The sequence below is a fragment of the Grammomys surdaster genome, unplaced genomic scaffold (genome assembly GCF_004785775.1).
Source record: "Grammomys surdaster isolate TR1022 unplaced genomic scaffold, NIH_TR_1.0 126219, whole genome shotgun sequence".
In the NCBI taxonomy this organism is placed as follows: Eukaryota; Metazoa; Chordata; class Mammalia; order Rodentia; family Muridae; genus Grammomys; species Grammomys surdaster.
Genome location: NW_021621022.1, coordinates 1,774,486 through 1,790,159, shown reverse-complemented (window position 1 = coordinate 1,790,159; position 15,674 = coordinate 1,774,486). Strand labels below are relative to the sequence as shown.

Here is a 15,674-nt window from a genome sequence, read left to right as displayed (position 1 = left end):
TAACCTTCCTTTTCAACAGGTGTATGTGAGCAATAGTGCAAAATATAATGAACTTGGCCATCCGTTTGGTTACTTGAAAGCTAGTACAGCACTGACATGTGTCAACTTATTTGTGATGCCTTACAATTACCCAGTCCTCCTTCCTCTCTTAGGTAAGTCATTCTTGCCATGTACTCTTATAGAAAGATAAGAAATAGCCCTATCTTATCTATAAAAATTAATGGGAATGCTAAGCCTACTGTAAAATACTTATATTTTATAGACAGAAGTACTACTATATTTAAATTTTAAAATTAACTATTCTAACTTTGTACAAGTAAGATTTCTTACTCAGTGATACTTTCTGGGCTAGACTTTCTGTTTAATGCATAAAACATGCTCTATTCATAAAAATCTGAATACATGTTCTAAGAATTTATCTAACTCTTAATTTGGAAAAGTTTTGTTTGAGTACGTACATGTGGAAACAACAGATCATTCTCAGACATTGTTTTGAAGAAGCCATTCACTCAGTGGCTATCCAGTTGTTTAAATTTATGTGAGAGCATGTGTTTATGTGATCATGTGCTCATATGTGCCATGGTGCATGTTTGGTGGTCAAAGGATCACTTGTGAGAGTTGTTCTACTGTGTGGGAATCCTGAGATTGAACTACTAGGACCTGGGGCTTGTTGCTAGCTGGCCATGAGCCTGGAGGTCTGTTCATCTGGGATTCTGTTCTTCTGCTCTGGGATTACAGGCATGTATCACCATACCTAATTTTTTTCATTGTTGTCAGTAATTCAACTCTGGTCCTCATGTTCACAACGGCAAACACTTTTAACAACTGAGCTATGTCCCCAATCCTAGAAAATAGTTAAAACATGAGAAAGCCCAGTGTCTGTTTTTAGGTTCAAGCTGGCCATCATTTTTGAACAGTACAGAGAAACATTTCTTCTACAAACCATCAAATTTAAAAGTTGTAGTGAAGATATTAATAGTTACTATACTTGATTTTTCTAGTAAGACATAAGATTTTTCCTTGTGTATTTTCGATGCTACTTCATTAATGTGTATTTTTCTTAGACCATAGTTAACAGGCTTTCACCTTTAAAATCGAACCAAAACTGTTAAGAGCCAAGTTTACTACTTTTTATTTTGTTAAGATTTTCACATGTTAAGTGCCTCAGCAGTAACAAAATAGACTTGAGAGAGGAACTTTGACTGGAGTTTAGAACAATGAGTGACGCTCCTCTGTGTTGACTGTTGTAGATGACTTGTTCAAAGTGCACAAAGCAAAACCGACTCTGAAATGGAGACAGTCATTTGAAAGTTATTTGAAGACAATGCCTCCCTACTATCTTGGGGTAAGAATAATATTGTTAAGATAGATCTTGACACATAGCTTATTGCCAATATTATAACCTTTTACACATCCCTATAAATAACATGAACATTGAATGTACAGATAACATATGAGTGTAATTATAGATTTTAGTGGTTTGTAGAATAATAGTGGTTGTGAGAATATGTGAATATTGTATAGCCAAGGCCAGGTATTGTCATAAGCATGATGTATATATTAATGATGTTTAATCCTTAAAGTCTTCTTGTGAGGTAGAAATGACTTGTTTCTGCCTCAAAGATGACGTCAGGAACGGAAAGTAAGTGGTCATTTCTAATTCTAGTTTCTACTTTTGATGCAATTATTTTATACCTCTGTCTAGAACTAAATAGTTTGATTTTATGGTTGTAAAAGTTAAGTTTCTTTGAAAGTCTAGCACAGGGTACTTATTGTGTTACAGAGAGTAAGAAGGAAGGAGCTCGTAGATATGTTGATTCTGTTATCTTTAGCAACCTTTGAGACTTAGCCAGAGCTTCATGAATAGTGCATAAATATGAGCTCTGGATTTTGATTCCAGGGTTCAGCAGAGCTTACGCACTTTCCATGCCATTGAGTTTTTTTCTGTCTTTGTGTCTGTTGGTGATAGTTTACTGTATAAAGTGATTCTAAATTAGTCCCTCCTTACTCCTGAAGATTTATACTGTTATATATGTGTTTTAAACTTTTTACTGTGCTTATTCTCCTGTGTCGACTCTGTACTCTCATTTATAGTCTGTTTACTATGTTATTGGGGAGGGGCCCTTAGGGTCCATGTGTTTGTCTGAGCTTTCCCAGTCGGGTAACGTCCCTGAGCTTCTGAGCCTTGTAAATTTCATGAGCAATTTCACAAGCTTCTAAAACTTTTTTAAAATATCTTATTTTATTTCTACAAGTGCTGATGATACATAAAAAGCTCAGTTAATGATAATAATAGTGTGGATGAAAATCTATTGAATGCTTACTATATGCCAGATACTTTCTGTGTATTCACTCACATAATTCCATAACAACTTGTTAAAGAAAGATGTCCTTTCCTCCCTCTACAAGTAGAGCTAACTCAGGACAAGTTGTTTCACCAGTTCAGATTGTATGTCTAGCCCCTTACCCACTGTAGCACTCAGACTGGCCCTCACAGTGTGTCTTCTGTCTTCCAAATGAGTATCTCCCCCTGGCATTGAGCACTTCAGGTCAGGACTGCATTCTTTATGCCCTGGATCATTACGTTTCTAATTCACATTAACTACCTTAAGTTGCTTTTCATGGCACTTATTAAACATTTTACTAAAATACAAATACGACTACTGTATTGTTGTATTGTGTTCCTTTTAAGGCAGAGAATGCAAATTGTGGTGGAAAGTTTTTGCAAGTTAAAATATTGAACATTTTTCAACAAACTTGATATTGAATGCTGTTTCTTTTTCTATAGCCCCTGAAGAAAGCCGTTAGAATGATGGGCGCACCTAATCTGATAGCAGACAGTATGGAGTATGGACTCAGTTATAGTGTCATTTCATACCTCAAAAAATTGAGTCAGCAGGTAATGTCAGAAACTGGAAGTGAACATTAAAGCTTTGACTGCTAGCTAACATATTTAGTAGTCTAAAAACGATCTAGTTCTTGATGACTCTCTCAAACCCAGGGTTTCTCATGTGGTAGGCAGTTTTCCACCGAGTTTAATATCCCTAGCCAACCCTTTGATTTTGAGGCAAGTTAATCCACATCAGACTTGAATTTGGCAGACCTCCTGCCTCAGTCTTGAGTAGCTAGGATTACAAATGTCCTACTATTGTATCTAACAGACTACAAACAAGATCTTGTTGATTCTACATTTTTATAATTTCTCATTCATGCATATGGCCTAAATTCCTGTATATGATTATTGTTGTTTCCTTAGGGGAAAAAGATACCATTCTATTTTGTTTTGTGTTTTAAAACCTGTATATATTTTCTTTTAAACAAGGAAGCATCTTTGGAACTGTTTGTAAAACCATGGGATTTTTATCATTCTGGATATAAGTTCTATTAAGATACAGTGAATATCAAGCAGTAGACAATTTACTTCCATCCAAATTGTGCATGTCTTCTTAAGTTTTCTAGTACTTTAGACATCTCTCTGCAATTCAGAAGGAATCAAAATATGGCTAAAGTGTACATTGGGTTTGCCACATCTGTAAGTGTGTATGTAGTTCTGTGCTAATAGTGTCTTCAAGCAGTTTGTTGTCTCATTTCCTGTTGCTTCTGAACTGGGAATGTTTTCTTTAATGAAACATACTTCCTGGTTTATTTGTGATGAGTATTAATTAATAGAATAACTTGAAGGAATGTTTGTCCTGCTGCAAAAATTTTGAGTTGTAATTATTTTAACTGGTAAACTGTTGTTATTAAGGTATGTTTGGCTTACCTACAACTAATATAAACTATGATTACTTGATTTTAAATTTTTAAATTCAATAAATAATTTATGGAAGAGCATAGTCACTAGCGTCTGATTTATAGACTTGTAGATTGTATTCAAACGATTTTTGTTTCTTTGTACTTTAGGCCAAAATTGAATCTGATAGAGTCATCGGATCTGTAGGCAAAAAAGTAGTGCAGGAAACTGGAATTAAAGTCCGAAGCCGGTCACATGGGTTGTCAATGGCACATAGGAAAGGTTTTCAAGTGCTGCAAGGTATTTCGGAAGATGTCCCCCACAGGTTGCTAGACCTTAATATGAAGGAGTACACTGGGTTCCAGGTTGCTTTACTAAATAAGGTAATGGTCAGTTTAACATTGCTTTAGTTGTGTTGTACTCTGTCATAGAGCAAGTTAGAGTTTTTATCAACAACTTGTCCAGGCTTCAAAAGGCCCATTTCTATATGGCTGTAGAATGAATGATACTTAACCATCGAGTTTCAGAATTAAAACAGAAATTGTATATGGTATGTGAATGAATGAGTTGATTGATAGTGAAAACAAAGGCTTAAAGATTAAGTTACAGAGCTGATATTAGAGTTCACTTAAACTAAAGACCTTCACATGCTTTATAACTCATTATTAAAATTATTTTCTTTTCAGCATCCTTTCTGTAGACAATAGAATAGCCAAGCTGATTATAACACTTATATGGAAATATAAAGTATCTGGAATAGCTGAATCAGTTTTGGAAAGGGAATAAAGTTCGGACAACTGCAGCCATGTGATTTAGAACTGAAAAACTGCTGTAATTATGGCAGAATGATTGTGTGTGATTAAATACAGAGGAGAGGTAGAATGGAATAGGGCAGGTTCTCATACACAGTCATTTAACAGAGGTTCCATGATAATCAAAATGGGAAAAAGCCTGTTAAAAGGAACTACAACAATGAATATCCCTAAACAACATAATTACTTCATTATTTGAAGTAATCATAATCATAAGAATTAAACCAGAAGAAAAAACGAGATAGTCTTCCTAGTGTTTAAAGCTAGTGAAGACTTTTGTAGTATAACACAATCCAAAAAGAGCCCAACCCCAACAGTTGGTAAATTGAACTTTTTTAAAATTAAATATCTGCTCTTCAGTGAACTGGTGTAACATGAGATATAGTTGAATTATGAATGATTGCCTTACATCTGAGAGTCCCTGGTTTCACTCTCATGTGTCTTTGTTTTCTTTTGCTCTTTCAAAGCTGCCTAGTTAGCTTAGATATGTTTTTTTTTTTTTTTTAAAAAAAAAAAGAAGAAGAAGAAAAGAAAACCAAAGTAGTCAAGGCAACAGGTCAGAAGCACAGAACATGTAATAGAAAACTGGTACAAGATAATTGACATCCAGACCATGAAAGTGCTCTAAGATAGGTGTGATGATGTCAGCTAACTGTAGACTCACACACTTGCTCATCAGGTCACATGCTCAGATAGCAAAGTGGTGTTCAAACCCTTCCAGGGTTTAAAGGGCTTTTGTTAACTGATTCACTTGTCTTACCCAGAACATACTAAAAGATCGTAAAATTTACAGGTTGATTTGAAATTATTTTGTTGAGCTTACCATAAAATCTCTGTCATTTAGCCCTAAAATGTTGTAGTTAATATTATATCATGTGTCTTCGTTTTCTTTTGCTCTTTGAAAGCTGCCTGGTCAGCTTAGATATTTTATATTTCATTTCTGGGCCTATGCTTCAGAGTAAGGAGATTTTAAAGTATGTTTAGAAATATTTTATCCTTGAATGTTTTTGTATAGGATTTGAAGCCTCAGACCTTTAGAAATGCTTATGATATACCAAGACGGAATCTTCTGGATCATTTAACAAGAATGAGATCTAACCTTTTAAAGAGCACCCGCAAATTTCTTAAAGGCCAGGATGAAGGTTAGAGTATGATTTTAAATATGATTTCTGTTTTTAAAATAATTTTTCTTTATAATTTATAAGGAGATGATAATATACATTGTACTGGCTTATTCTCATTGTTAATTCAGACAAATGACATAAAAGAAACATTAACTCAGTTATACATTCACATAATTAAAAATAAAAATATTTTAAAAGGGTAATTCATCCCTTATTTTCTACCTTCTTTCTTCCTGTCACTGTTAACCACAAATCCTCTTACCAGTTTATTCATACTTCTTCAGACACAGGGACACCTACAGTCATTTTCTTGGACTATGTTAGCATCTGATAGTTTGACTCTGGGTAACCATTTCATGACATATTCTGATACTTCCTTGTTTCAATGCATCTATTGTAAATCACATCATGAACTCTTGCTATGACTCAAACCTTCCCACCACTACACATGTATCTATATCCATGTGCTAGTTTGACTCTACTAGTCTCTACAAATTCTACTTTATTTTGCCTAGAAGATAAATTAGTACTTTAAATTTTATTTTTGAAGAATTAAAAACTGTTATATTTATACATGCTCTATACTAATTTCCAGTACATAGTAAAATGGGGATGGTATTCATATTTGGGATAGCTAGAGTAAATTATTAGTGATGGTAACTTTTGTTGTTGATATATTCTCTCTAAAAAGATCAAGTGCACAGTGTACCTATAGCACAAATGGGGAATTACCAGGAATACCTCAAGCAAGTACCTTCTCCATTGAGAGAACTTGATCCTGATCAGCCTCGAAGGTTGCATACATTTGGCAATCCCTTTAAACTGGATAAAAAGGTAACTCTGAAATGTTCTATGTTATACTTTGTTGGGTAGCTTTTGTCAATTTAGCTAAAGTTACCTTGGGGGAAGAATATCTCATTAAAGTATTAATATTAAAGTATTTATCAGTTAAAGAATTGAGGTTAGTTGTACCATTTAAAAGTTGGATAGAGGTGCTTGGCAGATGGCTTAGTGGATTAAGTGCTTGCTATGCAAGCATGAGAAACTTGAGTTCAAATCCCCAGAGTCCATATAAAAAGCCATACACAGTAGCACTCATTTGTAATCCCTGCACTCTTCTGGGGAGTTAGTTGACTCCCAGAAGCTAATGAGCCTTCTAGCGTAGCATGCACAGTGGCGAATAAGAGACCCTATCTTAGACAAAGTAGAAGGTGAAGACTTATACCTGAGCTTGTCCTCTTACTTCCACATGCACAGTACGGCATGTCCATATCCACACTGACATGAATGTACCCCTCCATTCCCAATACACTCAGACAAACTGCATGCAAGAAAAATGGTATTTTCTTTTTTAGTGTAGAGTAGAAAGGTAGATAGATACCAGAGGCTATGAGAAGGATGAAGAAGGGGAAGATAAGGATTAAAGGGTACTGAGTCCCAGCTTCAGGAGTAAATTTTAGTGATCTCTGGACAACATTGTTATCCTAGTTAATAATAATGTGTTATATATTTCAAAGTTGCTAAAAGAACATATTTCCAACATCCTTACCCCATCAAAGTAGGTATGTATTAGCCGTGTTAATTACATTGAATCTTTTCCTTTTTAAAGATTTTTTTTTTTTAACTTACATGTGTATGTGAGCCTGTGAGGTATTCTCCACATGTGTAGAGGAGCTTTAGTAGCTAGAAAAGTGTTCTGGATCGCCTGCAACTGCATTTATAAGTGTTTGTAAACTGTCATGTGGGTGCTGGAAACAGAATCTGGATTTAAGAGAGCAGTAAGTGCTCTTAGCTTCTGAGCCCATAAAGTAAATTTTGTTTTTTAATATATGTATTGTGTGTATGTATATGTGTGCATGCGGACTTAATGCCATGGCACACATGCGGAAACGAGAGGGCAGATTTTTGTGGAATCAGTTTTCTGATTCTCTCCCACTTTTCTTGTGATCTAGGCTTTGAAGTCAGTTCACCCAAAGCACCTTCACTTGCTAGTCCTTGATTAACCCTTTCTACACAGTATGCATAGATCAAGCAGTCACATTGTATACCATAAGTGTGTAGTTATTCATCAGTTAAAATAAATGGTGGCCATTAAAATGTAAAAATTATTTATAAATCCAAGAACATTTTAAATCTGTTAATAGGGTATGATGATAGATGAAGCAGATGAGTTTGTGGCTGGACCTCAGAATAAACACAAGCGGCCTGGAGAGCCAAGCATGCAAGGGATCCCGAAAAGGCGCCGATGTGCCTCTCCACTCTTGAGAGGCCGAAGGCAGAGCCCTGCTGTGAACAGTCACATCGGAGGGAAAGGACCACCTGCACCTATGATGCAAGCACAGCCAGGTCTTATTAAACCCCTTCCTCTGCATAAAGGTAGCACTTTGGGGCTTTCAAATACTACTTTCTATTTTGGGGTTCCTAAGGGAAGAGATTGTTGTAATAGAAACAGAAAAAGATTGTTCAGCAGAGTCCAGTGAGTATTTATTGTGAATTGGTATGTAGTAGCTTGGATGTCTTTTTGATGAACATTTTATAAATTCATACTTTGCCATGTTTTAAAATGATTTTAGCAAATCTTCAAGTATTTCAAAAATGATTTTGGAAGGAATATTGTCACTACCAGCTAAAATAAACATCTTTCTGTTCAGTAAAACTCAACAACTAACTCTTAAATGCTTATTATACTGTGTTACGGATGTGAGCAAGGCAGTAGTCATTTCTGTCCTCATAGTAGGCAAGGAAAGAAAGTCATTATTTAATCAATTACAAGTGTAATAAATGTTAGAAATATTTGACAGGGAGAATGTCTGAGGATGTGTGGGAATTAAAGCTTTCCCTGTGCTAAAGATCTAAAGAGAGTATACATAGAAATACATAAAGAGAAAGATCTTAAGAGCTGAAGGAATTCTATTACAGCATCAGTATTGGGCATACTTAGTAAGAAGAGAATGGAAAGACAGTTAAAATTCAAATCAGGAGTGGCCGTCGAACCTTTAAAGATTCTATATTTTGTTCCTAGGACAGTGAGAAACCATTGAATGGTTCAAAAGAGGTGGTAATCTCTTTTATGTATGGGGTAGCATTTTATGTATGTATGTATGGGAATATAGGAAACTTAATAAGTCAATGTTTTTATTAATTATACTTAGTGACCTCATTGGCTTATATAACATTTTAAGTGGAGAGAAATCCAATACTATTTACTATTTGATGGAATTGTACAGTACTCTTAAATACATTTGACTCTTCTCCCCTGTCCTGTATTGAATATCAGTGTGATCAAGCCTCTAGATCTAGTAATTGCATGGGAAATAAAAGAGACAGAAAAATAGGTTAAATAACAAAAGAGGGATACAGTCAGAAAATTAAGATCATAGGGAACTCTAGGACAAAAAAAAAAGAATCTGTTGTGTTGTTTTTATTATTGAAAAACATAACAAAAAGAGAGATGCAGAAAGGTTTTATAGAGTCAAAGGACCAGTGATGATGCATGGGCCTCACTTGGACCCAGAATCAAATAAGAGTAAACCTTCAAAAACAAAAATGTATGAAATAACTGAAGGGTGTCAACGCTGATTGGATAGTTGATGTTATACTGTAATTGTTGTGCGTCTATAGGGCCCAGTTAGTACATGAAGGTGACTTGACCTGACAATGTGTCTTGAGAAACAACAGGCAGGTTGGGAAAAGCAATAAGTGTGAATTTACTTTAATAGTGTGTGGTTTCAAAGTCTTTAGAAACAGGCCATGCAAATTAGAAACATCTTTTGGTCTCTGGCTGTCTTACTACCACCAATACTTTTTTGGAGAGTAAAAAAAAAATGAGAAAGAAAGAAGGATGAAGATGTGTATGAAAAACAAGTTTTGAGTTAAGCTATAAAGGGCATGGAGGCCAGTGAGTAATCATGAAGAAATGGTGGTTTTGCTTGAGAGTGTTTAAATGCTGGCATGGTGGACCTAGTATGTAGAAAGGTTAAAATAAAGATGAGAGAGGCCGTTATCTCCACCAAGAAGGCAAGAGGAAATGGCCCAGCTTTCTAATGAAAGAACGCTGTGTCTGTTGAAAAAATGGTTGTGGGTACAAATTCATTAGAAATAAGGGAGTAAAAGGGTCCTCACCCAGGATTTTGCTTCTCCCATAAATAGAAAATAGGTGCACTGCTGAGATAGAGAGGATGATTGGAAAAGTTAGAACTTGGAAGAGAATGAAAGCTGCTGAGTATCTGTGGGAAAGGGAGAAGGCATGTAGGAGGCTTGCTTAGCAGTGCAAGATCTAAACCTAGGCGGTAATTGGGAGGACCACCCTGGTAGATCTGGCTCCTATTTTTCAAGCTATTGTCATCATTCCAATTAAATGTCTGCAGCTAACAGACTGTGTAACCTGACCATTAAGTCTGGTAGTTTAACTTGATAGATACCATAGTGTGAGGTGTTAGAACTAGATCATTGGAATGTTGGTAAACGTGACCTAGAGTGGGATTAAGCCTCATAAAGAAAAAAAGTAGATGTATTGTCAGAGTCTGATTATTAGAAGAAAGTGGAAGAGTTGCTAGAATGAAAGTTCAAATGTTTTAAAGACAAGGAGCTGAAAGATGCAAACTCCATCTATGAGTTTGTTTTAGATGGGAAAGGTGAAGTGAGAGTAGAAAGTTCTTTGAGGTCAGATCTTTGGTAGATGATGCTCTGCATAGACATTGGTGCTACAGAACTTAATCAAATTTGAGCATACATGAAGATTATCTGGGGTCCTTGTTAAACTGCTTGTTATCATGCAAGTCAGGACTGGGGCACAAAGGAAGCAATTCTGAGGCAAATTCCACTTTGAGTTGTAAGAACCTCCTAGAATGTCAGGAGGGGCTTAAGAATGTACAGTGAACAAGATGCCCGAGCGTGTGCACTGAACTCAGTATGAAGAAAATGATGAAGGGATTAGATAAGTGACAGTGTTGCTCAAAAGTGCAGGAGTCTTTTATTTTTTCCTTTAAAGAATCAAATGCAAGATATTTAAAAATTACATTTATAAGAGGTGCAAGAGACAGCCACTGCCTCACTTTTACACTCATGAGAAAGCAATTTCTATTCCACATTTGAAAGGAGAAAAGTGGTTTGTTTGTTTTATTATTTAAATAGGAGAGCTTGGTTTTCATTAAAGCAGAAATTACTGTGATTTTAGCCTTAACCTTAGACAAAGGCTGAGAAACAGTTGTGGAGAATAATCAGTAAAGAAATGTTTGCAAACCATGAGGGGGTAGAATTTAGAAAGTATGATGGAGGGAGATGGAAGGGGAGTAGACTAGGTCTTTACATTGAGATATAGACCAGAGCTCTGGAGGCTAATGAACAATTAAACTTAAGGGTCATGTCTAAGAATTTTACATTTATTGGTAAGCTAGTAAACTTTTGGGTCTACAGATCTATTGAGCTGAAGTGGGCACCAGTTTACTTTGCATGGCTAGGAACTGAAAGGATAGATAGAAAACAGTGTGCTCTGAAATGTATGTGCCCTATTTGGTGTTTCTTGCAGAATCTTGAGCAATAAACACCATTCAGTGTTTACTTTTCTCTCTAAATAATAACAGGTTTATAAAGATAGAAGTAGGCTTAAGATGAGGTAGGTAGGACTCTTAAGCCAAAAATGACAATGACAGTTTTAGTTGTGTATATACTGAAAACGTGTTTAATAACTTCGCTAAAATAAGGTAGAAAACAGGCTAAAATTGGCTCTGTTTTAAATATGTCTTATGTTTAAATGATAGTTATTTGTAGTCATTGTGTTACTTTAGCATTTTTATTCTGCACTTTAATACCAGATCTCACTTTTTGTTCCCTTTCTTTGGTTTCATTTCAGAAGCCACTAATGATTCAATAGTAGAAGATGTGGTTGAAAATCATGTTGCTGACCAACTTTCATCAGACATGACACCAAATGCTATGGATACTGAATTTTTAACATCTCCAGCCAATCTTTTGGAACCATCAACCAATCATACAGAGGCCCTTGGTCATGAACATTTAGGAAACAATGACCTCACTGTTGGTGGGTTTTTAGAGAATCATGAGGAGCCAAGAAATAAAGAACAAAGTGCTGAAGAGAATATACCAGCATCTTCACTTAACAAAGGAAAGAAACTGATGCATTGTAGAAGCCATGAAGAGGTCAACACTGAACTAAAAGCACAAATAATGAAAGAGATCCGAAAGCCAGGAAGAAGTATGTATAATTAGAGACAAACTTGTTAATTTCTTTGTCTTCAATTAGGCAAAACCAAGTTAAATTCAATAAAAGCATACATATTATTCTAGATTACTCATGAAGTAATATCTGAACTCTTTAAGGTTTAATTTCATATTCAGCTGGAACACTAAAATAGTCTTGGTTCTCAAGGTACTCCAGTATGGGTGGTAGACAGCAGAAAGTCTATCTAAAGAAGACTCTAGAGATGCAGTGTATGTAGCTTCTCTTGACAGGGACCAGAATCTTGACTGTTGCAAATAGGAGTTGAAATTTTAGAACAACTAACCCCAACAGATAGGGTGAATAATATTACATGGCTTGGTGTTGGGTTGACAGTATATCTAAGAGGTAGAGCACCTGTATAGCCCAAATTGAGTTATCACCACTGTGTGCTTGTAAAGTTGTCTTCTGCTGCCTGTCACTATGAATGAATTATGAAAGTAACCTGGATCATGTGCTTAGGCCCCAAGCCTAAGTCATTAAGGCCGTCACATGAATGCAAGAGAACTCAATTGGTACAAGAATTGTGAGTAGTATTGGCATCCATAAGAACATAACCAACACTGCCATGATGCTGTAATAAGAAAGTGGAAGGGCCTTCAGCCCCCCCCCCCCCAAAAAAAAAAGTGCTTGGAAGGTGTTTTGTCTTTGGTGATACGTACTTTCCTGCACATACATGTTAACTGTGGTCTGTAAAAGCTTTGAAGAGTGGTAATATTTTTATGTAAAATATTTTTGTCTTGAGTATAAAGCCAGTTAATTGTTTTTCCTTCTCTTTTTTTTTTTAAGAATATGAAAGAATCTTCACTTTACTGAAGCATGTGCAAGGCAGTTTACAGACAAGGCTAATATTTTTACAGAATGTCATTAAGGAAGCATCCAGGTAAAGAAACTTATTTGTTGCTGAATAATAATGAAATAGGTTTTGATTTGCATATATGATATTTGAATGGCATCTGTTAGGCAGTTGGGTTTATGCATGCATAGATTTGATTCATTGAAATGTGTGGAACTATTTTTCTTCCACTTTTCTTCTTTTAAACTAATTCAAAGTTGTTCATTGATGTAGGCACATAAATCCTTGAGAAATTATGGACCTTTTACCTGCTAAATTATTATATTCTTTTAAAATTCTTGATTATTTTCTCCATTGCTTTTTGGTGTTGTAAATCTTTAATTTCTTTTACCTTTCTACATTGATAATTATTTTGAGTGATTAGAAATAACCTGGAAAGGTAATATTTGAATGTAGTCCATTTTTACATGAGAGAAGACATGTAATCAAGGGGATTGGTTCAGTATCCCAAGATTATGTGCTTTCCTCTGTGGACTGAGTCAGTATTATAAAATATAGCAATGAGGCCAATGAACTGGTAAGCATAGTGTATAACCTTTCAGATACTTACATTATTTTCTTTCAGGATTTAAGTTTTAATAGTATGACAAAGCGTAGTGCTTAGATATCATCTAAATGTAAGCATAGCCACCTACCAGCTGTTTCTCTGTCTCTTCCTTGCTACCTGTGAAGGCTTCAGATTAGTAGTTCTCAACCTCTGGGTTATGACCATTTCAGGGGGGGCATGTAAAGGACCCTTTCTAGCGGTTGCCCAAGGCCATTAGAAAACACGTATTTTACATTATTCATAACCATAGCAGAACTACAGTTATGATAGCAATGAAAATAATTCTATGGTTGGGGTCACCACAACATAAGGAATTATATTAAAGGGACACAACATTAGGAAGATCGAGAGCCACTGCTTTAGATAGAAAGGATTTTTATTTTGTTTTGTGTAGTGTTTGTTTTTGGAGTGGTTTGGTCATGGTCTATTTAGAATGCTGAAGATAAGGCTATGTGTTTTCATATAAGTTGAAGTACTTAAGTTATTCTACTTTTAATGAAAACTCTGTTCTGTCTTTTGTTCAGTTCAAAGCATGCCTTGAATTTTTAATGTTCATTTTTGAGCAGCATCTTCCCACATAATCCAGGCTAGCCTCCATCTTGGGTTTCTTCTGCCTTAGTCTTCCAAATGCTGGAATTATAGGCATGTGCTCTCATGCTAATGTATCTTGGATCTAGTCGTGTTTCTTGCACCTGCCTTTCTGCCACCTTTGTTGTAGAATTTGGTGTTTATCTGCATCATTTTACAAGTAAGAAAGTAGTAGGAATAGAATGTCCAGAAATATTCTAAAAAGCATAAGTGATATTAATGGTTTTGTATATAATTTTAGCCTACCTATATTTTTTACTGATAAACATTTTATGCTATATATCCTATCATAGAAACCTTATGATACTTGATGTCCTGGTCTTCAAATTATAGTAGAACACTAATTTTTTTAAATGCTACTATCAATTTTTTTATTTTCATTTTGTAGGAACTTCAATTTTCACAAAGGAGTAGATGATACTTCAGTAACTGCTTTGCAGTTCAACTTTACTATAATGTCTAGAATCCTTGTGTATATTAGTAATTTTTTTTTCTTTTTCAGTGGTAGGGAGAATAACCATTCTAACTTTGTTCCTAAGACAAGATGAGTTCTTCTAAGGAAAAACTGCAATTCAGTTCTGGTTTGAACAGCAATTTATAAATTTTTCGTTAGGTTTGTACAAGTGTGTGTGTTTGGCACACATGTGGAAGTCAGAACAACTTTCAGAAGTCAGTCTCTCCTTCCATATGAGTTAAGAGGACATTAGGATTGGCCAAGGTTGGCTGTAATAGCTTTGTTATCTTCTGAGTTATTTTGCTAGTACCCAACAGATTTTTTTTAAAAAGTTCCTTTTTTGAGACTATGATATCATGACATCATTTCTCTTTTCCTCTTCAGAACCCTCATATATCCCACCCTTGCTTTCTTTCAAATCCATAGTCTATTAACTATAGTTATACAACAATATTGTGTGTTTATATTACAAATATTCCTAAAGATATGACTATAATCTGCTTGGTCTGCATAATGTTACTGGAAAACACACACACACACACACACATATGTTTATGTTTTCAGGACAGACCTGAAACTGGAGGAAGACTATTTCTCCTGCTGTCAGCATTCCTTAGTTATCCTTTAGTTCTTTGTTGAGGCTGAGACCTCCTTAGTCTCCTTCCACTTTAGCTTGTGTTAGTACTGTCCTTGGTCAGCTCATGTTTAAGTAGTTGCCAGCAGATTTTATGTGTTGGTTTCCATTTTTTTAATTAGTTATTTTATTTATTTGTGTGTTAGTTGTTGCCCCAGCTCTGGTCCCCCACCACAGGTCTTCTTCTGTTTCCCCTCCCCTTTGGTTTTGTTTTCCATTCTACTTTTAAACAAATGACTCTTTCCCAAAGCTAGTTTTTCTCTGTGAAACATGCTAGTATATACTGTCCGTTAATAGGTAATTAAGAATGCTCTTATTTTTCTTACACAGGTTTAAGAAACGAATGCTAATAGAACAATTGGAGAACTTCTTGGATGAAATTCATCGAAGAGCCAATCAGATCAACCATATTAATAGCAATTAAAAGAAAATAGAATGCAGCCACTTATTTCATTATCTTCTCCAAATACAAAGTAAATACAAGACTGATGTAATCTTGTATTCATTCTTTGACATGCATTGTTGGCTATTTGAGATACTAAAAACATTCTACAGTTCCTTTCCATCATTTTACAGTGAACTTTTCATTTTAGCTTATTTTTGTAAAGTGAAAAGTACCACTAAATTTTTTTCTTCTTTTCTCTTTCTTTCTTTCTTTCTTTCTTTCTTTCTTTCTTTCTTTCTTTCT

General features: G+C 35.2%; 1 protein-coding gene across 3 annotated transcripts in view; it reads left to right on the top strand.

The window, feature by feature from the left end:
- Positions 1 to 15,674, top strand: part of Ints6 (integrator complex subunit 6) — a 77,920-nt gene that overhangs the window by 51,077 nt on the left and 11,169 nt on the right. The window contains exons 9-18 of one of the 3 annotated variants that reach the window (XM_028758734.1): positions 20 to 152; positions 1,251 to 1,345; positions 2,789 to 2,899; positions 3,904 to 4,116; positions 5,561 to 5,687; positions 6,361 to 6,503; positions 7,814 to 8,045; positions 11,521 to 11,883; positions 12,697 to 12,790; positions 15,317 to 15,459. In XM_028758734.1, the coding sequence (XP_028614567.1) occupies positions 20 to 152; positions 1,251 to 1,345; positions 2,789 to 2,899; positions 3,904 to 4,116; positions 5,561 to 5,687; positions 6,361 to 6,503; positions 7,814 to 8,045; positions 11,521 to 11,883; positions 12,697 to 12,790; positions 15,317 to 15,410 (1,605 nt within the window). In that variant the 3' untranslated portion in view covers positions 15,411 to 15,459. Of the gene's footprint in view, positions 1 to 19; positions 153 to 1,250; positions 1,346 to 2,788; positions 2,900 to 3,903; positions 4,117 to 5,560; positions 5,688 to 6,360; positions 6,504 to 7,813; positions 8,046 to 11,520; positions 11,884 to 12,696; positions 12,791 to 15,316; positions 15,476 to 15,674 lie in introns of those variants that run through there. The other 2 variants (XM_028758735.1, XM_028758733.1) reach the window with 2 other exon arrangements.